This window comes from Saccostrea cucullata, unplaced genomic scaffold (assembly GCF_032062105.1).
Source record: "Saccostrea cucullata isolate Sc308-1 unplaced genomic scaffold, CSIRO_AGI_Scuc_v1 ctg4825, whole genome shotgun sequence".
NCBI classification, from domain to species: domain Eukaryota; kingdom Metazoa; phylum Mollusca; class Bivalvia; order Ostreida; family Ostreidae; genus Saccostrea; species Saccostrea cuccullata.
The window spans coordinates 13,876-39,040 of NW_026936494.1; the positions used below are offsets into that span (position 1 = coordinate 13,876).

A 25,165-nucleotide genomic window follows, 5' to 3' on the forward strand; every position below is an offset into this window, starting at 1 on the left:
ATGCTAACTTTACTTCTCATAACATCATCATTATTCTCAACAACATTATCTGCCATTGTCACTGGATATCTAGCAACAAACTCTTCCAACGGTTCCTCTTTAAAATCCTTTGACACTTCACAACACTCATCCTCTTCTCTATCAACAAGTACTGGTATATCCACAATTACTTCTGATTTGGCGGGAATCTGATTATCTTCCACAGCACAGACTTTCCCCAGTCGGCTGGGTTTATGGTTCTGTATGCAAGGGACGGAACAACCATTCAACAGGATGACACCCTCATGAAGATTAATAATGGCTGGTCCACCTGGACCCTTCATCAGCACATCTAATCCCAATAAAATTTCATCTTCAATTTCAGCAACAACTAACTCTTCCTCAGACTTCAATTCTCCTAACTCAAACTTGAATTTGGCTTTCCCCATTTCCTTCAGAGGTTGGCCATTTACACTGGTTAACATGTAAGACTTCTCTAAGTGGGGTCGTACATCCTCAGGGATCTTCCTGTAGGCTCGGTCTGACAGCACCGTCCGGATAGCTCCCGTGTCGACTGTGAGCATGACCTTCATGCCTTGAATCTTCCCTTTTATGTAGATGCCCTCACTCCTCATGAGTTGTCTTGCAATTTGTGTGATACCTTGATCACCAAGGGTGGTTACTCCTGTTGGTTGTGTTGTCTCCCGCATTTTCCTATGACCGTTATCTTTCCCTTCAGTTTGGGTCACTCCCTGGTCAACAGGAGTGACCCTCTCTAGTTTGACGACAAGTGGGTCAAATTTGGAGAGTAACTTTGTAAGGTTACATCTCCACTTTGCTGGATATCATTGGATGGTTGATTGGCAGTACTAAGAGTACTCTGTTGGAATCTCCCCTCATTGTTATGAGTTTTCTGTTGATTCCTCAGTGGACAGCTCCTGGCAAAGTGTCCGTTTTGGCCACAAGCAAAACAAATTCCATTATTTGGTCTACTTGTTTGAGGATCTGCTTGTCCCTGGGGTGCTGGTAGGTTACCATGGTAAGGTGATCTTACATTGAAGGCATAAGCGGGATTTTCCCTCCTCTCTGGCCATTGGTTGGAATCAGATGATCTCTCTTTAGACTGTGTCTGTAGCCGAGATCTGATCTGTTCATCTACCATCTGCTTGACCAGATTATGAAGATCTCCTTCCTGTATGGTGATGCTCCCTGGAGCACCTGTTTGGGATTTCTGTTGTGTAGACGTCCATCTCGACGACTGCTCTTCCTCTGGCTGAACTGATTTCTTAACAGGTTTCTGCTTGACTGGAGCATTGACCTGTCTTGTGGGTTTCTTCTCCTTCCTGTCACTGTCTTCTGGATCATGGGGATATCTTGTGGTCTCCAGGTAATGTACCACATGATATACAGCATCCTCGATTGTCTCGGGCTCCTTATTCAGTTCCACATAAATCCTTGTCTTTTGGTCTCGAAGTCCTAGGAGGAATCTCCTTAACAAATCCTCCTGTCTGATTGAGATGCCTCTGTTTTTGTAAGCTTTATCATACAAACGTTTAAGCTCAGCAGCATACTCCTCGGCTGATTCACCAGGCTGTTGGTTCCTGCGGGTAAACTGCATTATGTAGAGTTTGGTAGTCTCAACTTCACCAAATCTGCTTTGTAGCTCCTTCAGTAGGCGTTTGTAGTTACTTAGGACTGAGGTGGGTAACTGTCCGTATGCAAACTCCCCAGCTACTCCTTGTAGCCTTGGGAGGATTTCACGCAGTTTTTCCTCCTGTGTCCAATGCTCAATATGGGCGACAGCCTCAAATCTGTTGTACCAAACTTCCCATTTTTCAGCCTTTCCTGTAAAAGCTGGTAACTTCACATTTGATTTCTGGCCTTTGTGGGTTGGTTGGAAAATTTCACTGGTCCTGACACTGCCATTTGATGACCGTCTCCTGGGTATTGGTTCTATCTCTTCCTCTGAAGATGAGGGGGATTGATACTGGTCCCTGGGTGTTAACTGGGTTTTCCTCCTCTGATGTGCCATGCTCCTCGCAAGGCGGTCAGAGGACTTGCCATTTTCCAGGTTTTCAACAGCATGGGCAGAATTCCGTTGGTCGGTGAATCCCGCAAAGGCTGTCTGGATAGCTGAGATCTGATTCGTCATCTCCTTCAAGGCTCCTTTTATTTCATTAAAGATACCAAGTGAATTGTCTCCTGCGTCGTTGGAAGAATTTCTTATAGGGGTTGGTTGTTCTGTTAGATCAGCGTTTCCCAGCCTCCTCCGTAATCCAGGTCTTCCAACATGCCTCACTGGTGTAGGCCTTCTCACTTCACGTAGATCTGCATCTCGCCTAGTGCTTGGTAGTGATGGACTGCTTCTCATATGGACTTCAGCTCCAACGTTGATTTGTGGTCTGACAGTATTTGGCATGTCATCTTCCTCAGATGACACAAATTCATTTGCTGTAGTTTCATAATCTGTTTCTCCTTCAGTGACAGTCAAGGTTCCAATGTTCATCTCATCATCTGTAATCTGCTGTATCTCCTCATGATCAGCTTGACTTCCCTCTCGTCTAGGTTTTGTTGAGGCTTGTTGTCTCCTCTTCACCATTTTTGTAGTTAGAGATGTTCGTTTCACTGGATTTGTGGTACCAACACTCCTTGGTTGGAAATACAAATCCTACCGGCGACGCCAAGTGTAACGGGGTGGGGGGCAGGCGGACGGACGGAACCTCCTCCGTACTCTTACTGGGACCGCCGTCTCCCTCACTCTATCTATAGGGGCTGTCTTATCTTTCGTGGCAAGGCTTGCGTTACACAGCTCAACCCGAGCTCAGGAGGGCTAGTATGGCACAGTGGTTCAAAACTCAATACTCTTTAAATCTTATATCACCACACACTAAATTATCTCCCTTTCATCAATGAACTCAGATAATACCCCACTGCCCAAAACCTATACCTCCTATTATTAACCCGCGCTCTCTAAGTTACACTAAATTTATAAATGCACGAAATCTCTCAGTTTTACTTCTCTATTTGTCAAGCTCGTTACAACCTAGATCTACGGAAGTCACTAAAATTCTTAAATTCTCATTACTCAGTTCTTAATCTCTTATATCCCACAATTTCCATCTTGTTGGAAAATCACACTTTGATAAAACCTTGGAAATCTCTGTACTTGAAATGAGACAAAATACAGTTTTACAATTTATTATAATAATTATCTCTCAATTAAACAATCAACAAATTCTAAACTCTGTCTCAGTCTGTCTATGTCACCTATTTGTCCTAACCTATCTGACTAAAACCAACTTCAATGCAACTCACAAAACTCCTAACTCTCAAAACTTCCTCCCAGACCTCCTGGATGAAAGTAAAAACTAGTAACTAAAACTTAATCCCTTAAACCTAATTAATTCCTAACAAATTTGAAATACCAGTAATTCCTGCAAATTTCTTAAGTCTGAATTCCAGTTAAAAACAGTAGCAAAATTTAGAAATACACTAGCTTCCTTAGCTAAATGTATAAATTACCTAAACAATTTTAAGTATTTCTAAAATTTAACAACAATTTACCAAAAATTCAAACAACCAGCAAAATTTAACCAAGTCCAATTCTCAGTTAAAATTCACTAAATCCTCACCAAAACTTCCTATAAAATTCCACAAATATTCTAAAAGTTCCTAAAAATCCTTAAACTAACCCTGGCTCTTCTTAAAATAAAACTAAAAAGTCATTATTAAATCTAAATTCAAAACGCCCAACCCATACTAACTCCTTACCCCTAAAACACGACTTCTCTAAACAAACCAACCTAGCAGAAGAGCAAAAATTCCTTGAATCTCTCTCTTTTATACAATAACATGACGTAAATGTTGGAAACTGTTGGACTCATTGGAAAACGTTGGAGAATCTCTCGTGACATTTCCCGTAAAATGCAAAGTCTATAGAAAAATCTAATAACTACATACAAGACAACTTTTCTGAATGAAAGTAATCTCTAAATACATTCTTCAATTAGAATAAGTAAATTAATCTGCATTTAATACAACAAATAACACAATTAACTCCAAAAATCCTAAAACTATCGTAACTTTTACGATCGGGCTCGACCTCCACAATTTACGACCGCCAAGTTCGTAAACAAATCTACCAGTTTACAACAGGACATTAAACTGCCAATAATTAACTGAAAACAAGTTAAACTTCAAGAAAACATGATTTCATCTATAAATCTATGGTTAATCTTCTACGGAAGACCAATTAAAGTCCCTGAAACATGAAGTAAGCTAAAATAATACCACAACTTCAATACTGCTATGATCAGCTGATTTCTACGTAACTCAAAACATGTGCACAAACTATTTCAACTCATGTAAATCACTTAAACTTGTCAATAATCACCTATCAATTACATGAAAGCATAAATCAGTACATATTCCTGCAATATCAAGTAACTATAACACATAGATAAAAATTCATCTCAACTCTCCTACAAATGTCAACAATAATCAGGTTCAATAACTCTGTATAAAACTTATCTGTCAAATCTCTGGACCGTTACACTATTAAAAGAATGGTGTAGTCAGTCAGTGTAAAATTCAAAAGAGAAGTATTTTATTATTGCCATTCTATGAAATTTATACCAAAAAGCTACATTGTACATGTATTTCAATTTATTATTTTAATTACATGATGCATGTTTTAATGTATTTATAAACTAAATTAAATATGAAAGCTATGACTTTTCTTTCTTTTTTTTATAACTTTACTGTTCAGCTTGAAGTGGAGAATGCTTTGTAGCAGTTGAATTAGCTCAATGATTCGAGAAAGAAGAAAATATGAAAAGTTAACATGTGACACGACAGATTCTATGTGATCAGCAGATCTAGTCTTTGCCAAATACTTATAAAACAAGAGATGTTTGTAAACACTTATGCCCCCCGAGGCCTCTCCCAAATGATTGAAATTTTTTTTTGAGTCCAAGGGACTGAACTCTGTCAAAAATGGCTTGATCGTACTCAAAACAGAGCTTGACCTAGATCTATATACGGAATTTCAATTCAATATATATGCAACCTCTGCATAGAAAATGAACGCAAACTGCAAATAACTGGAATTTTTCCAAGTTCAAGGGGCATAACTCTTTCCGAAATGGCTTGATCTAACCCAAAACAAATATTGACTTAGATATTCTTGTATGTACTCTGTACATGTATATTAAATTTCATTTCAATATACCTATGCAACCTATGCAAAGAAAATGATCAGAAACTGCAAATAATTGGATTTTTCTTTTAAGTCAAAGGGACATAACTAAATCAAAAATGGCTCAATTATACCCAAAACAGAACTTGACCTAGATATTTTTATGATATAAATCTGTATACCAAATTTCATTGCAATATGTGCAACCTATGAACAGAAACTGCAATTTTTCCAAGTCAAAAGGGGCATAACTCTGTTCAAAATGACTCGATCATCCCAAAACAGAACTTGACCTAGATATTCTTATGATAAATCTGTATATTAAATTTCATTTCAATATGTGCAACCTTTGCAAAGAAAATGAACAAAAACTGATGGTGGACTGACAGACCAACCGATCGACAGACAGAAGCAAGGCAATATCCCTCCCTTCTTCATAAGCACTTAAGAAAAGAGAGGCTTGACATGTTCCTCATAAACACTACTGGCCAAAACTGAAACTTCACAATACTGACAATTCTGTCAGTACTTGAAATCATGACAAATGAAGATTTTATAGTTTCAGTTTTATTTCTATTTGTGATATTGCACAACTACAGTAAATACTGTAAATTCTTTACTAGCTTGCATACAGTATACATGCACATACAAAAAATTATAAGAGTATAGTACATTTCCCATACTAACATGAAGTCATCCTCATAGAATTTACACATTTGTTATATCATTAACTACATGTAAATTTCATTTACATTTACTTCAAAAAAGAAGAATTATTATGTATCCCATTCTCCACATTCAAATATATTTTCCTCAAATCTTTTCTTAAATATAATTTTCAAAATCTTTTACCAGGCACTAACATAATGAAACAGAAATTATAAAATCACTTTTATACAACAAATCATCATAAGTGTAAATTAATTTATTAAATACTGATCATTAATAATTAAACAGAAATATATCACATTTTGTTTTGTAAGTTTTCCCCTCTCTGATTTCTGTGTCTGACATCTCGGAGCACCGACATATTTTTGGACCAGGTGTAGGGACCACGTCCCCCGGGGGTAACTGACCTCAGCTGGGGGACAGGGAGGGAAGCACTGCTCTTAAAGAGTCTGTATAGTTCTCAATATTGCACAAAGGATTCCCGGCGACATTGACTTCCTCCAACAGGAGACCAGCCAGGGGGGTAAAAACTTGTACTGTCTGTAGGGCTGAAACAAAGGGAGAGAACTCTCAATAAAGACAGTAAAGTGAATGAATTACATGTAATATTCAATTCAGATTCAAAACCACATCGATCAAACACTGTTTTTATTTACCATTTTTCTGTAGATGAAGTGTTTTAAGTTGTTTACAATGTTGGAGGCTCTCTACATCCTCTATTTTGTTATTATTGGCTATGAGTATCTTTAGACAGGGGAGGTTACTCAGGGGTCTAAGGTTAGATAACTGGTTCTGTGAAATGTCCAGTTCCTGGATTAGTACCATCCACTCTGTGTGACACAGAACAGTCAGGTCAAGGCCAGTCAAGGTCATCTCACGGGTGTTTACATCCTGAACATCCAGAATCTTCTCAATCATAAACTTGCTCTCTATAAAATAAGGTGATAGACCAATAAAAATAAATACTGCATTAAGGGAAATTTTTGCCCCCTTTTATTTTTGCCCCTCTTCGCCCTATCCTCCTTTTAGGCGAATTTAAAAGGGGGGTAAATTCAAAGAATACAGTATGATTTCTTACACAAACTGTGATTGGGCGAATTTAAAATGGAACAAAATTGTTTTCAAGTGTGAAGGGGCAAAAATAACCCTGTATACAGTAACCTTTAGAGACAGAGGTTTTACAAATCATGAGCATAATTATATTAAATTTAAAAATAAGTTGACTGATAAAGGCATTCTATGAAAAGATCACAGAGGATATATTTTATCTAGATGTAGAAAGCTTACTTAAATCCCAGTAAAATGCCCTCCTCTTGGTGTCTACAGCACTGAGTTTATTTATAGCCTCATTGATGCCTTCCTCAAACCTCTCATGCACAGGATCAATGGCCTTCATCAGGTACACCAAGGTCAAAAGCACCCCTGTGGAAAAAAATATAAAGTATGAGTTGTCACTTGTTCTTGTCAGCACACTGTATTATATTTGACGTGTAGGATATTTAGCGGAAAATGATTTTTAAACAAGTTAGCATAGATTTGATTTAGCGCATCTCTAGATGTTCTTATTCATGTATCAATGTTTAAGACATTTAGCAATGTACTTGAATTAGCGGAAGTATCTTTCCGCCAAAAGCGTTTAAAAGAATACAACGCCAAATGTAATACGTTTACAGTATTCCTCCTTGACTTGTGCTTCACACTAATCTCAGGAATAAGCAAAGAATAGAAAATAAACATATAATTTTCAAAAAGAACAGCTCTAATAAAAGGTAAGTGATGTTCATACATTTGTTTTCTGGCTCCACTGAGTGAAGTTCTTGGATCCCCTCCAGTTCTGTTTCCAGGGTAGAGCTGGCTGCCGCGCTGAGCTCGATACTAAATCTTGTCCCTGCCTTGTAGCCAGCCATTGTCCAAGCTTCCTTCTGACCCTGATTAAGCTGAAGGCCTTGTGAGAACTGTGTGCAGTCGGACTCGGTAAGTAGCGTCACTCCAATAGATAAGTCCTCTTCACTTTGTAGGCTATCCTTCACATCCATTACCTACCAATAAAAAAGGTAAACTGATGAAACTTTTTAAAAAAAAAAAAAAAAAAAGCTAAAACAAAAATGAAAATTGTTTTTCTGTTTACACTTTAAGGACCATAAATCTCGCATCGCAATATATTATTTAAAGTGAATGAATTTTCAAACTTATGCTAATTAAGGTCTTCCGTTTCCAACGGAAGACCTTCTACTGATTCTGAAGATTAAGATTATTAGGGTCTTCCGCTTCCTTCGGAAGACCCTACTGTTATTCTACTGTTTCTTATTATTTTTTTTTTTTTTTTCCCGCTCGATTTTTGACAGGCGATTTCTCAAAAACCTTTGGACTGATTTTTATGAAACTTTCAGGTTAGATACCTTGTAATTAAACCTATTTACACCTGTTTTCATTTTTTTGATGCATGCCTTTAATTGTGAGTTATTGCCCTTTAATTGAAAATTTTGATGTCTCGTTTCCACTAAAAATCTCAAGAACGACGTAAGATATTTACACGAAAGTTGGAGAACTTGTAGCCAATACATTGTAGATGTGCAGAACGATAAAATTATAAACTGATTTCCTAAATTTTGGAAGCTATAAAACGGCAAATTTTAGTAATTTTTTTTCTTTGAATTTTTGCTACTTTTTGTGTAATAACTTTTAAACCGAGAATAATTTGGTAAGAAATATATCACAAAAGTTGTGGGTAATTACGAGAGCTTTCATATTAGATTAATGAAAAGGGGCTGGCCCCTATAATTAGGGGTTAATAGCTCATACACGTTTTTTCTGATAGCTAAAAATATTGGTATATTATGAAAAAGTTTGACTGAAATAATTTCGAACTTATAAAATCTTGTCATTTGATATAAAAAGAAATAAACTTCCAGCTATATTTAATTGTTTTTATATAAAACAAGTACATGTATGTGAGAAACCTTTCAGGAACAAGTTGTCTACTATAGCCAGCCAAGCCTTTACTGCATACATGTGCACATTTTTAGGCCTAGTTGATGCATCTAAAAGAAACAGTTTTGAATCGGTGTTTCTTTGTTTTCTTTATATTCAAATAATTTTAAAATGTGATGATGTACACAACAATAATTAGTACCTAGTTTAGAGGATTTTTTTTCGCGCTTGTTTGTAAACAACGCGCGGCATTGTGGGAAATAGGAAGGTACTAAAGACGCGATGTACTAAACATTTATTTGACCTGATTCAAATTTGTCTGTAAATGTTCAGAACAATTGAATTTTTGTATAGCATATGCCTCGAAGTCATAAAGTCTGTACATAAGTAATTTAAAATACTCAATATTACCATTTAATTAAAAATTAAAACGTCAGGTAAATATCAGGTCTCTAGTATATCCCGTTTTTAGTGTGCCCCTTCGAGTCGACGTCGGACACATGTTTGTCATGGTTTACAAACTGAAAATAGAATGATTTGTGAAGTTGAACATTTTCTCACAAAGAATCCGTTTGTAGACATGCACACTCATTTAATCTGGAGCTACGAAGTACTTTGTCACTTCTCTGGAACATTATTCTAAGCAGAATTATCCCGATTCATATATTCTAAGAATCTTGTGTGAATTGTTTACGAGGAAATGCTGACTGTCACATTAACAAGGATAAACACTCTTGACTCTGCTTCGGATTCCCCAGTGATAATTGTATCGAGTGGTGAAAGAGCTGACGGCGACATTTTAATGTATGATTGGCTTGGACCATTGGAATGAAGGTTAGAATATTTTTATTACTTAAAATTTACACTACTGATTACATGACAGTGACGTACATTGATGTTATTAGAAATACACAGACACACCGATATATTATCTGTTTTACAGTTCAGACGCTCTCTGTTTGCCTTGTAAATCCCCACAGCTTTATATTTTATTTCTTTTTAATTTGAGGATGTAATTTCAACAGTCCTACTATCTATCATAGTGATCATACTCTATAATTCAAACTGCACTTAATGTTACAGAATATATTCAACTAATTATATATTGACAGTGTGACTGTAAGGGTGAGGGCAGATACTTATTAAGTTTTAATTTAGATTGTGCTTGTCAAGCCGCATTTGACATTTGGTGCATCCATGCTCAATGTTCACACTGAGAGTTTATTCAAATGTTTAATTCGAATGAATTAACTGCTCGTTAAATTACTTCCCATTGGCTCCATGTGAACATGAGTAAGGATAGCTAATTCAAATTAAATGGAAATGAATTTTGAATGTAGCTTAAACATGTTAAAGAAGCTAAGCACTGTGTGTCCAAAGTATACTGCGGAAAAATTGTGTGGAGCAATGTGCAAGTCACAATCTTCTTTTGCCAAGGTGTTATCATAAGAGCTCGCATTATGGGCAGGGATTTGTGCTGCTGTCTGGACTCGCTATAAATAGATGTTCTCAAAAAGTCTTAATTATTTAATATCATACTTTACTGACAAAAAAGGACAAATATTGCTCAGTTAAATTGCAAAAGAAATTTGTTTTAAAAAATTGTAATAATAGAAAGTTTGCTTTTTTTGTTTGATAAGACTGCTGTAGTGGTTTAATGTTTGTTTATTTGCCTTAATCATACATTTTTCAGTCATTTCATGGTGCCACCACTTGGGATGGTATTAGCTGCAAATATAGACTTGTACTCAGCACTTATTGCCTTTAAGAAGTACGAGATCCATTTTGTGCTAACACCTACCGTGACACAGAATCTTGGTTTATGCAGTCTCATAGGAGTAACCTGTCTAAAGCATTTAGCAATGGGATTGGAACCTGCGACGTAAGGTTCAGCTTCTTATTGATACTTTGATTTATAATATTTATTTGAGAGTTTCACTCATTCACATACTTAGAGATGTTGATATATATTATTGAATAGCATCAATTTAGACCTTTAATTAGCTAAGTAAACATGTACTGTGAGGTTTTCAAGGTCTCATTCATTTTATATGCCAGATGCATGTTAAGGAACATAACTGCATAAATGTTTTTGTCTTAAATTTGAAGCTTTTTACTAATATAGAGATATGTTAGTTTTAAACCTCTTCAAATTAGAGTAGACCTTTACTTTAAACTCAGCAATGTGAGTGTGTTGTGTGAACTTGTGTTAGCGAGACAGTGTGTTGTATGAATTTGTGTAAGCAAGGCAGTGTGTTTTGTGAACTTAATTGTGTTAGCCTGACAGTGGGTTGTGTGAATTCTTGTGAGCTTGACAATGTGTTGCGTAAACTCATGTTAGCAGGACAGCGTGTTGTGTGAAATCGTGTATAAAGTGTAAGTGTGACAGTGTGTTGTGTAAACTCGTGTTAGCTAGACAGAGTGTTGATTGAACTCGTATTAGCGAGACTTCGTGTTGTGTAAACTGGTGTTAGTGATACTGCGTGTTGTGTAAACTCGTGTAAGCGAAACTGCGTGTTGTGTAAACTCATGTTAGCGAGACAGCGTGTTGTGTGTATTCTTATTAACGAGACAGCATGTTGTGTGAATTCTTGTTAGCGTGACAGTGTGTTGTGTGAACTTGTTATCCTGAAAATTTGTCTTGTGAACTGGTGTTAGAGAGATAGTGTGTTGTGTGAACTCGTGTTAGCAAGATTGCATTTTGTGTGAACTCGTGTTAGCCAGACTGCGTGTTATGTGAACTCGTGTTAGCGATATTGCATGTTTTTTGAATTTGTGTTAGCGTGACAGTGTGTTGTGTGAACTCGTGTTAGCCTGACAGTGTGTTGTGTGAAATGGTATTAGGATGACAGTGTGTTGTGTGAAATGGTATTAGGATGACAGTGTGTTATCGCAACAGCGTTTGGTGCTAACTTGTGTTAGTGAATAGTGAGACAGCCTGTTTTGAGAAATCGTGTTAGCGTGACAGTGTGTTGTGTGAACTCGTGTTAGCCTGACAGTGTGTTGTGTGAAATGGTATTAGAATGACAGTGTGTTGTGTGAAATGGTATTAGGATGACAGTGTGTTATCGCAACAGCATTTGGTGCAAACTTGTGTTAGTTAATAGTGAGACAGCCTGTTTTGTGACTTTGTGTTAGCGTGACAGTGTATTGTGTAAACTCGTGTTAGCGTGACAGTGTATTGTGTAAATGCGTGTTAGTGAGACTGCGTGTTGTGTAAACTCATGTTAGCGTGACAGTGTGTTGTGTGAATTCATCTAAGCGTGACAGTGTGTTGCGTGTACTTGTGTTAGCTAGACAGTGTGTTTTATGAACTCGTATTAGCGAGACTGCGTGTTGTGTAAAACTTGTGTTAGCGAGACAACGTGTTGTGTGAACTTGTGTTAGCGAGACAGCGTGTTTGTGAATTCGTGTTAGCATGATAGTGTGTTGTGTGAACTTGTGTTAGCCTGATATTTTGTTGTGTGAAATTGTATTAGCGTGACAGTGTGTTGTGTGTTAGTGTGACAGCGTGTGGTGCGAACTTGTGTTAGTGCGAAAGTGTTTTTCAGTGTTGTGATGGCGAGCTGTGTGATAGCCTAATGGCGTCTTTTGTGTCGGTAAGATGGCACGCTTTTATGAAAGTGCTATTGAGCTTTAGCAAGTGGCCCTATCTGGACACGCCTTATTATAATTGATCAGTTCTCAGATATACAGTGAATTACCGGTATTATTGTCACCATGAAATCAGCATTTACAGTTGCAATTACCTAGTTAGTAATCATAAGATATTGGTTTGTCAGTTTTAAAATTATGGTGTTCCAATGATGTGAAGTTGCAGTGTGTTAGCATGTTAATTTCAACAGACTGCCACTCCAATGCAGCTTTAAACAACACGCTGCTGTGTTAACACAAAACAAAATATCATGCAAACACAACTTTAAACAATCTGTTGAGTGTTAGCTTCACTGCATGTTGGATTCAGTGTGCTGGCATATTATCACTGACGTACATGCTAGCACATTGTCACCTCGTGCTAGTATGTTGTCATAAATACTCTAGCACATTATCCTAAACCCACTAGTGCATGAATACTTTGCACTTGTATGTTGTCTTATTAGGGAATAGCATAAATGACTGCCTTAATTGGTGTAAACTTCTTTTAATTGATGAAAGAGTACATTAAAATTTACAAATTATACACAGAAAATGTGACAATATCTTATCTCTCAATTTGATAATATGATTTATAATCTCATGAATTGCACTTTTTTTTTAGTAAAAGAATTATAGATTAAAAAATTTCAATTTCTTTTGGATAGGTGTGACTCATCTGAAGACTGAATTTTGATACCAAGCATGACCATGATTTGCCAGAAGATCATCTGTTTGGATGTGACATGGAATAAACAGCATAGTGAAAATAAGTCAAGTTTTGGTTTGTGAAGACAATTTTTAAACACACTGTGTATCATTTTTAAATTTTGATTTGACAACATAAATCCACAAATATGAACATATCAATTGCTCTCAGTTTTTCAAGTGAAATAGTTTTTGTAACAGAAATACATGTACCAGTAATTACATTGGAATAAATTATTTTTAAATATAATAATATTTTGTTTGTGTAGCATATTGACCTCTTTAATAAGGTCTTCCCTTTCAAAGTTTAGACTTACTTATTCTAATGATTAAGATAGATCCTCTGTCTTCAGCAGGAATAGAAGATCTTGTAATACATGTATGTGTATTTTTTACAGTATAATGTAAAAAAAATTGTTATTTTGGCACATACAACTAATTAAAGGTATAAACATGTGTATGATTCCAAGGAATTCCGTACATAGGGCATGTACATGTAGTTTTCTAAAACAAGATTGAAGAGATGTCCAGTCGCATTTCAATGTCAATTGCAAAACTGTGCCTGTTGCATACTTATTAGCCCATCTGAGCTAAAGGAACCAGTAAATTTTTTAAAAACATAATTTTATCCATTATCATCATTGTCTAAAATTTCACAATATCATTTTCCGGAACCAAAGTGAAACTTGGCACAGAGCATCCTTAGTGTAGGGTATTCAAATTGTTCTTATGCAGGGCAATACCTTCAAAGAGATTTGTTTCTTTAATGCTGTAAATGTATTATATTTAGCTTGTACAATATTTGGTGGAAATTGACTTTTGAATAAGTTAGCATAGATATTCTTATTTATGTTTATGTACAAGACTTTTAGCTTTGTACTTGATTTAGTGATTGCTGCATTCCGCCAAAGCCGCTAAAAAAGAATACACAGCCATATGTAATATGTTTACAATATACCGTTCAGAGAATTTTACACTCCTATTGAGGTACCACCAGTTGCTAGTGGAAAGCTGCAAATTCGAAACATACACAACACATTTCTGTGCGTTTATTATAAAAGTATTGTTCTACTTACTGATTGCAACTAATGAAGATTGTTCATCATTATTGTAAATACATTTGGATTTTTTGAATTATTATATAATTTGTTTATTTTATTTACCTGGTTATATTGTATATTAAATGATTTTAAAGCCATTTTTAAGATGGTAATGTAGCAAAACACTTATGTTTCTGTAGTATGACACGTTTCACAAACATAATTGCAACAAACATGATATATCCGATATCAAAAGTCATAATATTGGAAGTTAAACTGTTGTGGATACGATTTCAAGAATGCTGTTAGAGAGAGTACCTTTTAGACCTCATGCTCACACCAAATTAAAGAATTCAAGTAAGGGTTTCTGAGAGAAATTGAAAAAGAGAATGTTAGCAAAGTTGACAATCTAGACAGAAACATTTAATCTTTTGCTTATCGCTAGGAAGGAAGACCCACTCGTTGCTTTGCAACGAGCTTTGCTCTAGTTATTCTTTTTTTTTCTTCTGCTTCCTAGACCGCAACTTTGAGGCCTCATATCTCACTCATTTCTCAACGGATTTCGCTCAAATTTTCAGAGATTATAGACGTTTATAAACTCTATCAGAATGCTGACTAAAATTTCAAAAAGTCACTTCCGGTTTTGAGTTATTTCCCTTTAAACGAAAATTTATAGGCTTTCGTTTCCAGACAAAGGCTCAGAGACGGCTTAAGCTGGAGCAGAAATTCTACTGATTTTAGATAACAGAAGGATTGAAGTTGTGCACATCGGTTTTCGTTTTTTCGATTTCTCTATTCAAAATGGCGCTATATAGGGGTCAAAAATTCGAAAGCTTAAAAGAACCAAAAAGTACTCATTTTGCTTTTTATCTTCCAAACTAAAAATATTTTGTTAAGATATATAGAAAATAATTTGTGCAAAATTAGAAGATCTTCCAAATGATATGTCGGAAAAAGGGCTGACTCCTAAATTAAGGGATCTAGAGGGGCCAAAAGTTTTTTCCAGTTATCTCAAAATGTATTGAGAATTTGTTATACATCAAAGAAGCAAAGTTGTTGAAAATGTCAAGCATAATCTAATGGAGTCGTCAAAATACGTCCAGCGTCGTCACTTCCGGTCAAACCGGAAGTAGTCGGAAAACGCGTATTTTTGCCGTTTTTGACAAGTTTTGGGGTAACATATATCTCTGGGAGCTTAAAAATAATTTTTATGCTCGTCGTCACTTCCGGTCAAACCCGAAGTAGGCAAAAAAATGGCTTATTTTTGCATTAATTAACATAGCTTTGGAGGATTCAAAGCATTTTTGGGCGTTATTTCTCATCTTTAGTTAAAATGAAAGCTACTTCCGGTCAAACAGGAGGGAAGACCTACTCGTTGCTTTGCAACGAGCTTTGCTCTAGTTCTTATTATTCTTTTTTTTGTTTTCTTCCTAGACGCCAACTTTGAGGCCTCATATCTCACTCATTTCTCAATGGATTTTGCTCAAATTTTCAGACATTATAGACGGTAATAAACTCTTTCAGAATATTGTCTAAAATTTCAAAAATTCACTTCCGGTTTTGAGTTATTTCCCTTTAAACGAAAAATTATAGGCTTTCATTTCCAGACAAAGGCTCAGAGACCACTAGAGCTGGAGCAGAAATTTTACTGCTTTTAGATAACAGAAGGATTGAAGTTGTGCACATCGGTTTTTGTTTTTCGATTTCTGTATTCAAAATGGCGCTATATAGGGGTCAAAAAATAGAATGCCTAAAAGAGCGAAAATTTACACATATTTTCCTTTTTATCTTGAAAACTAAAAATATTTTGTTAAGACATGTTGAACAAAAGTTGTGCATAATTGCAAGGGCTTTCATTTAATACTATTCAAAAGGGGCTGGCCCCTATGATTAGGGATTTAGGGAGCTTGAAAGTTTTTGCTTTATAACTCAAAAACGGTAAATATTTCGATCTGAATTATACGAACAAAATTGTTCTTTGACACCTTTTTGATCTGATGAGAATGTTTATTTGTTCGAATATACCGGGGATATTGCGTAACACGAAGTAGAAAGCAGGCCAGGTAAACAGGTAGCGTTTTTCAATCGGAAAGAAAATTAGACCTCTTCATGTGTATAATTTACACAAACTTCCTATCAATAATATACCCTATGGTATTTAATGTTAAATTTCTACTAAAAAGGTCTTTATACATGCTTTACGGTTCATTATTAAATTATTTATATAACAATTAGTTTTTCTTTTTTATGTATTATTAATTAGTTTTATAGTGAACACGTCTTCATCGGAATATATTAAATCTATCTTTCTACGTTAAATATAATTATAAGTAATTGTAAGCTTTATTAATCGAATAATTCACGATCATTTAGTTGATCTCCATGTTCGCCAGCCTAGATGTTTGTAACAGTTGTGTAATCAAACGCGCCAATCCCACGCTGCCGATCGGGGTCACTTGTGTACCAGCCACCTGTTGTCGTAAACAAAGCAAGTGTCTGTGATCGTGATTAAAATCCATTGTGTACAAAGACCTATCAATTAATAGAAAATTGTGTTTTTAATTAATCGAATCAATAAGAATACGTCACCGATCTTACATTAAATCGCAATTCCTAACACTGGTGCATAAAATCATTTTGAATTTTGATAACTTTCTTTGGCCTGTTCACGCAAAATTATTTCTCTATTCCGTGTTAATGTATGTTATCAAAATTGTAATTGAAAAGGGGCTTCGGCAAATAATTATAATTAGTGACGGAAGTCTTGAGATAGGTAATGTACTATATGTACGTTTTATTTTTACCATCACTCTTTTGTTTCTCCATTATTTTTTTAACGTGCGTGGCCACAGAGAGCCGCAGGCATGTCGAATGTTAAAAACATCGTGTACTCCAACAGTGGAAATTGGCTTTGAAATCATGTCGCCTTTTTCAAATTACTGAATGACGGGTATTTTTTTTTAGGTTTATAAATCCGTAAAATTTAAACGTGTAAAATTTCACATAATTTATAAAACGGCTCGTATAATTTTTTAACATGGTATGTGTAAAAGTAATGCTTATTGCTACTAAGCTCACTCCATGGAGGTTATATAATTAGTATACTGTTAGTATTTTGAACACTTTTAAGCCAATCATCAATTGGGATCATACAGGTAAATCTCAATTAACTTGTATATAAATTATACAAACATTGTCAATTAATTTATAAGTTAGACCTACCTGGTTACTCTTTTTTAGTATTTTTTAGAGACGCATAACTTCTGATAATGACTTAATAATTACAGCTCTTCCAATTAAATGTATACCCGTGTTTTCAATCTTGGACACTTTCTTCTGCTTCATATGCTTTGAATAAAACTTCGACCTCTTAATACGATGTACTTAATTAAATACTTTCACTTCAATTATGTTAGTTTGAGTTGTGCTCTTTGTTTTCGGTAAATATACCAGACATGCACGTGTGCTTAGCTATGTTTATAAAAAAAACATGAATAAATGAAGGGCACATTGCTCATGTATATAAAGGTTATTTAAAAAAATTATACCATGCGCGGATCTAGAGGGGGGTCGGGGGGTCCGGACCCCCCCCCCCCCCCTGGAATTTACCAGGTTAAAAATGTACATACTAAAACAAGGAAAAAGTTACCATGGACCCCCCTTGGAAAATGCAGACTCCCCTGGACTATATGTGTAAAATGGGTATGAAAAGTTAAAGATTTGAGGCAAAAGAAGAGAAGAAGTCACAACTAACCCCCCCCCCCCCCCTTACGAAATAGGTTTTTGACGTTAGGGGGAGTGTTACTTTACGTTTATTTATTTATTTTTTTTTTTGCTTGTCAAGAAATATCCGGGATAGGATTTTTTTTTTGACTGAGGTGGACCCCCCCCCCCTGGAAAAAAATTCTGGAAATGCGCCTATATACAATTCATTATGTAATTTGTTTGCATTGTTTATATTGTTATATCAAATTAACATGTGTTTAATAACTCTCTCACTCTCTCTTTCTTTCTCTCTCTTACAAGTTACATAGCGTTTTTGGACACGTTATTTGTACACGTAAATGCATTCAATGTGATCTGGAATTTTACGTCTGATGTTTTGAATTTTTACGGACATATTCAATTCGTAAAAGATCAACGTATAAAAATTTAAATCACCTTTTTTGACCCAAATTCGTAAAAATATACAGCAGTAAAAATTACCCGTTATATGGTATTTTATTTCACTCTATCTCATATTTGTTTTAATCAATCGTATTTGCTTGTGCATTTAATAATTTCAAGTTTTATGCCTGATGAAATCAGGTGCTTTGATCCTTTTCATGCCAGCACCTACCCCGACACAAGACCTTGATTTATCCGGTCTCATCCATAGGATCGGTCTCCACGCATTATTTCACGAGTCTCCAAATTCCAAATAAAACATTCTCATTGAAACTTTGATGCTTCCACATGAAAATGGCCGGGCATATATTGTTTGTCATGTACGTCTTCCATTTTCCGTCTGTCCCTCTTCCCCGCTTTGCGTTTACCTCAGTTCAGAGCTCAATTTCAAAGAAACTATTCAATTTTTTTTATATTAAACGTCCTATGCTGATAAACATTGATGAGAGCTATTTTCCTGCATCAACATATTTTAACTTTGACCTTTCCTTTGAACTTAATCTCACCTTTTATGAATTCTGTCTAAAGAGACCATTCAAGATAGTATCATCAAACTTCATGTGCCGATATGTACTGATATGTGCTGATACATACTATAGGCTACCTACACGTTTGTAACTGCATCAACATTTTGTTTTACCTTTCCTTTGACCTTAACCTAACTTTTCTCAGGTTAGTGTTTAACTCAGAAACATACCATTCAAGACTATAAGTATTCTTTTACTTCTTATGGTGATACATGCATTTTTTTTTTTACTTTGACCTCTCCTTTCACCTTGATCTTACCTTACCTAATTCATTGAGTATTAAGCTCAGTTTTGAAGAAAGCATTTATATTTTTACTCAACTTCATATGCTGATACATGTACACTGTACACACTTATGAGAGCTATCCAAACCTTAGTGTATAACAGATGCTCTAACCACTGTGCCAAACGGGCGACCTTCAGTTTTGAAGAATCCATTCAAGACATTTTTATCAAACTTTAGTATCCTGATACAGTTTGATCTTGCACTTTCCTGTGACCTTGACCTCACTTGTCTTTAATTTGCAATTTGCATAGTATTAAAGAAACCATTTGAGATATTTTATTGTAAGCTTATGCCTATATGCATTATCTGAACGGAATTTCCATTTTTAAGATTTCAATTTTTAAGAAACTATTCAAGATATTCTCAACAAACGTCATACACTCATATTTCTAAATAAATCATCATGTAAATCATAGTTTTGAACCTAATAAATTCTTTCGATTCGATATATGCTCAAAAAAAATTTGATTGAACATATCCAGTCTTTTGGACGAGTCACTGTTACTTACAGAGAAACTTTAAATTCTCAACCGTATTTGTACCAGTGAAACATTGCTCATATAATGCAGGGTGGGGCATGACCTTGTCTCAAGTTCTAGGTCACTTAAGATAAGATGTTTTGGTTGGATATGAACTAAAAGAATATCTAAAAAAAAAACATACGTGAACTTTTCCACTCGGTAACACGCAGAGTATGTATTTTTATAACAGAGTTTGTCTTTGCTTGTTGCAAGGTCATTTAGAAAGTTCAAGGTCATGCACATAACATTCTTTTACAGTCTTTTTCCTGGCGAAACATTGTAAGTTGCTTCCTCAACAATCCTTTGGGTTGCTTACTTAAATAATTTTAGAATGGTTTGACCTAGACTCAAGGTTACGTCTTCCTTTCCGTAGCTCCAACGGAAGACCTATTCGTTGCTTTGCAACGAGCTCGGCTCTAGTTAATTCTGCAGTTATTGCAATATTTAAAGGTTGGTCACATTTTCTTGCACTCTCTTCAAACTTACCCAAATGTTACTGTAATTAGTTGACCCTTTCACATTTTTCCATTCCCCCGTGATAGAGGTACTGTTGATGTTTACAGACAATATGTGGCCATGATTTACCTGTCAATATATTTATAGTCCTCAGTTAAACAAACTAATCAAAAACAAACATACACAGTAAACAGTTAATACACTGCTTAAAATGTGAAAATTTAAAAAAAGCATTCTTTGCTAAGTGGCTTCCTGAAAATGATACTAACATTTGGCAAAAATATTTTTTTTATCTACAATTATATGCATCTTTCAAATCATTTCTGCAAGAACAAGGCCTTGGGTATCATACCTTAATGTGATTTGTCAGAAGCACTATTATTTGGTTTGTGTGACGTGAGGCATGAACACAGCTGACCTGAAGCTTTTTCCTGCCTAAAAAAACAACATTATCCAGAGAGTTTTTATAATACAAAACTGCAGCAAAGTTATTTTACTTATGCAGAGATGTATTATGTTATTTATGTCTCTGATTTATGTTAAAATATTTTTCCTTTATCAAAGAGTTTTTCAACGTTCTATTTGATTCGCGTAATAAAGCTTAACAAAGTGAACAGTTCAATCTCAACTAAAACGTAATAAAGCTTAACAAAGTGAACATTCCAATCTCAACTAAAACGTAATAAAGCTTAACAAAGTGAACATTCCAATCTCAACTAAAACGTAATAAAGCTTAACAAAGTGAACATTCCAATCTCAACTAAAACGTAATAAAGCTTAACAAAGTGAACATTCCAATCTCAACTAAAACGTAATAAAGCTTAACAAAGTGAACATTCCAATCTCAACTAAAACGTAATAAAGCTTAACAAAGTGAACATTCCAATCTCAACTAAAACGTAATAAAGCTTAACAAAGTGAACATTCCAATCTCAACTAAAACGTAATAAAGCTTAACAAAGTGAACACTCCAATCTCAACTAAAACGTAATAAAGCTTAACAAAGTGAACATTCCAATCTCAACTAAAACGTAATAAAGCTTAACAAAGTGAACATTCCAATCTCAACTAAAACGTAATAAAGCTTAACAAAGTGAACATTCCAATCTCAACTAAAACGTAATAAAGCTTAACAAAGTTAACATTCCAATCTCAACTAAAACGTAATAAAGCTTAACAAAGTGAACATTCCAATCTCAACTAAAACGTAATAAAGCTTAACAAAGTGAACATTCCAATCTCAACTAAAACGTAATAAAGCTTAACAAAGTGAACATTCCAATCTCAACTAAAACGTAATAAAGCTTAACAAAGTTAACATTCCAATCTCAACTAAAACGTAATAAAGCTTAACAAAGTGAACATTCCAATCTCAACTAAAACGTAATAAAGCTTAACAAAGTGAACATTCCAATCTCAACTAAAACGTAATAAAGCTTAACAAAGTGAACATTCCAATCTCAACTAAAACGTAATAAAGCTTAACAAAGTGAACATTCCAATCTCAACTAAAACGTAATAAAGCTTAACAAAGTGAACATTCCAATCTCAACTAAAACGTAATAAAGCTTAACAAAGTGAACATTCCAATCTCAACTAAAACCAAGAAACCTACCTCTGCCCAGAAGCCACCTGTGATAAAACCAAGCACTTTGATCGTCTGGATCTGTAAAGATGGCATTCTGAACTGTCTCATGTTCTGTAATTAAAAAATTAATTTAATTTATAAGATCATTTAAATGACAGATTTTCATTATAAAATAAACCTCTACATTGGTGCTATTTTTCTTTTTCATTTTTCAAAAAATTTCAAGATATAGCAAAGAAAATTCACAGGTCTCCAGGACATAACTATAACCCAGCTATGCTGTATATCTTCAATCACTCAGGCCTGATTACACACTATCACGTTTTATAGACATTCAAATTCTTATTTTAAACTCTTCCAATGAGTATATTTTGGGGTCCTGACCTTGCAGTAAGATATCCTCCTGTACCCTGACAGGGTGGGTGGGGTCAGGGAAGATGACGGGGAGGAGTTTACTGCGGTAATGCCAAGAGGAGTAGTTGGAGAAGTTAGTCTGAATTTTCTCTGTGGTGTACGCGAGTTCCTGTTCTAAATCAACATCTGAGGCCAGAACAACTGTGCGACGATAATCCCAGCAATGAACTACAAGAGAAGATTATCAGATTCCTTCAAAGATTCAGTTTTTCCTATTTCAAATACATAGTAGAATATATGGTTTGTAATGCTATATATTCATTGACATGAAAATTTCGACACAGATTTCCAAAATTTCGAGTAAGAACCAATATTTTGTATCTTCCAATTATATTTCCTTCTTGATTTTGGAATGGAGAATCTTTGTTACTTATTAAAATTGGCTGATTATTATGCTCACAGTTTCGCTCGTCGTACTCCAAGAACGTGTTACAGAGCTGGAGTTCCCGTTCCCAGTCGGGTGTTGGCATGTTGTCCATGATGAAGCAGCGATGATGCCAGGCTCCATACGATTTAGGATTTACCTTCAGACAGGACTCCAGAAACCCCAGCTCATCCTGCATCAGCTTCTGTACGAACTCTGTCTCTCTGAAATATAACATACATTACATCTGTATGTACACTGTGTATACTGAGCTTCAAACATTCTTAACAGAATTTAATGAGCCATGATTTATAAAGAAAATACAATTTAAATTCATGTATTTTTTATCTCTTTAAAAAAAATATTTCAGTGTAGATGCACCAACTGAATTGTCAGATCACTGTATTATTTCTACTAGTGTTTAAGATTAGAAAAGCCATGCAATTTAGAGAAGTGGTCTGCTTACTTGTTATCCTTCAAGAACAGAAATATTTCCTTGCGGTAGTTCCAGAGAGAATAGAAATCTGGGTTAACAGATAATATCTCTCCTGTGAGCTTCAATCCCTCTTCATCAAATTCTCCATTTAATCTCTATAAGATAATACCAAGAGATATAAAGTTGTCTGTGCATCTTTTAAACATCTAAAAGATCTTATACATGTATTTCAATACCACATGTACATGTACCATAACCCTTCCCCTGAAGACAGATGTACCTTTCTTACAAAATGTTCCAGAATCTAGTTACAATGAATTTTCCATGGAAAAATTTCAAACATTTGTTGTTGGAGCTTTAAAATTTCATGCAATTGCAACTTCTCGTGCCTTTTGGACCAGCGGAAAAATAACCTCGAATGTATTGTGTAGACAACATGACAACCCCCCTTTTCACAAACTTTGGAATAAATGTTGGAAGACTTCTTATCTGAGGACTATGGATCGAATTAAACTTTACTGAAAGTAAAACACTAAAGATACTACCTAAAATATACTGTACAAGAGACTTTTACCTTGTCTATCCTATATTTAAACAAGCATTCTGAGAGTATTACATAAGAAATACATGTCCCCTACCGGATTCCCCTTTTTCTTTAGGATGTCATTTCATAATATGCAAAAGTTATGTACAAGGTAAAACTGGTTGATTTTGAGGTTGTGAATGCCTTTAACCTTATAAAATAATCCACATAAAGATGAAAATTCAACTCATTTTTTCAACGTCTTTTTCTCGCTTTATAAATTTACCATGTTGGCCATCGGAATTTAGCGCAGCACCAACCTGATCTTAAACCATTATTAAAATTAAAAATGCAATAATTTTGTCAGAAATCAATGAAGCGAAACGACATTCAAAGTTGATCTGTAACTCATCAAGACACACTCACATACCAAAATTCAGCTCAATATCTGCAAGCGTTTAGAAAAAAAGTGCGGAAAACCAAGTAGGACAGACTGACAGACAGACAGGGACAGACGGACGCACAGACAGATGGACATATGGAAAGACGCAGAGGAAACCTATAGTCTCCTCCGGTTTCATTGGTAGGAGACAAATAAACAGGAAGATGTATATATTTTTTTTAATCTTGTGATGCTTAGTTAATAAATTTGAGGTTGTTTTTCTGACCTCTGACGGAAAGACCCTAAATGAAGCAGCTGAAATTTTATTGTGTCTGTGACCCACTTACTTTTTTAAATGCCGCTGACGTAGCGGCGTTATAAAGTTTGAGTTTCTGCTCTCGTTCTTTCCGCTTTGCCTCCTCCTGTTGGGCTGTTGTTTTCACTTTTAATCTACCATGCTGAAAATCAGAAGCAAGAAATAGCAATAAAGTTAGCTCTACTTCCTCAAAATATTTTGTTACAACAACATTTCTCTGCCCTTTGTATACAGAAGAGTGTATTTTTATATATAAATACTTGAGTTTTTCATTCATAAGTGAGAAATGAATTGTCAACATCCCACAATACGCTTAAAATGTATACAGATGCATGATACATTTATCACCATGTTTTTTCCCCGCAAGCCTATGAAGATGAAGTCTAACATAACATCACGTTCGAATTTGCTCTATTCAATTAGCCATATAATTGACTTTACGCAAGTATGAAGTAAAATACTTAATGTGAATATTTGTTCTCTCCATGTAAAAATTCAATAAGAAGCAATGATAACTAAATGTTGATATATCTATTTGAAATAAACAACGAATCTTACCATCTCGAACGACTCTGATTATAAAACGGAAATGAGTCTTTTGTTATCTCTTATCGGTTAGAGAGTGAAGAATTTGTCATGATAATTTAAGCATGGATGTTTCGTATAAGGGGCCAATTTGAAGCTAAGTGTTTTACCACCAATTTTAAGTCCCCAAAGGGCAAACAAAAATAAAAGGTATAAAATTTAAAAAAATATATATCATACGAATGTAATGAATAGTCTATTTCCAAATGACATTTAAAAACATGATGAATTGAATATATCCCACTGCGGCATACACCATCTTTTCTTTTGAAAGTTGTAAAGTAAAGAATTTTAAAATATCAATCTTTAATGTGAAAATTCATTGTCTCTGTCATATGAATTAATGAAATTTTTCTTAAAATCTATAACAATATTGATTGTATTGATTGTATATTGTTTAACGTCCCGCTTGAGAATTTTTCACTCATATGGAGACGTCACCG

The 25,165-nt window shown here is 35.0% G+C and overlaps 1 protein-coding gene and 1 long non-coding RNA gene across 2 annotated transcripts; one reads left to right on the forward strand and one right to left on the reverse strand.

The window, feature by feature from the left end:
- Positions 1 to 5,969: 5,969 nt before the first annotated feature.
- LOC134245721 (geranylgeranyl transferase type-2 subunit alpha-like) lies at positions 5,970 to 24,798 on the reverse strand. The gene is made up of 12 exons (XM_062727981.1): positions 24,696 to 24,798; positions 24,169 to 24,279; positions 22,947 to 23,071; positions 22,517 to 22,704; positions 22,087 to 22,284; positions 21,730 to 21,813; positions 20,467 to 20,549; positions 20,145 to 20,243; positions 7,632 to 7,884; positions 7,133 to 7,267; positions 6,502 to 6,774; positions 5,970 to 6,393 (listed from the first exon to the last, which is right to left on the reverse strand). The coding sequence occupies exons 1-12, from the start codon at positions 24,696 to 24,698 to the stop codon at positions 6,254 to 6,256; spliced, it is 1,692 nt and encodes a 563-aa protein (XP_062583965.1). The 5' UTR covers positions 24,699 to 24,798; the 3' UTR covers positions 5,970 to 6,253.
- Positions 9,118 to 13,339, forward strand: LOC134245722 (uncharacterized). The gene is made up of 3 exons (XR_009987509.1): positions 9,118 to 9,610; positions 10,470 to 10,658; positions 13,078 to 13,339. It is a non-coding gene; the product is annotated as an uncharacterized LOC134245722 (long non-coding RNA).
- Positions 24,799 to 25,165: the final 367 nt, after the last annotated feature.

Coding starts and splice junctions, on each gene's coding strand:
- LOC134245721 (XM_062727981.1), bottom strand. Junction 21,814..22,086: donor GGAGGATATCTTACTGCAAG/GTCAGGACCCCA, acceptor TTTTAATTACAG/AACATGAGACAGTTCAGAAT. Junction 7,885..20,144: donor CTAATTACAGTAACATTTGG/GTAAGTTTGAAG, acceptor TTTTATTGGTAG/GTAATGGATGTGAAGGATAG.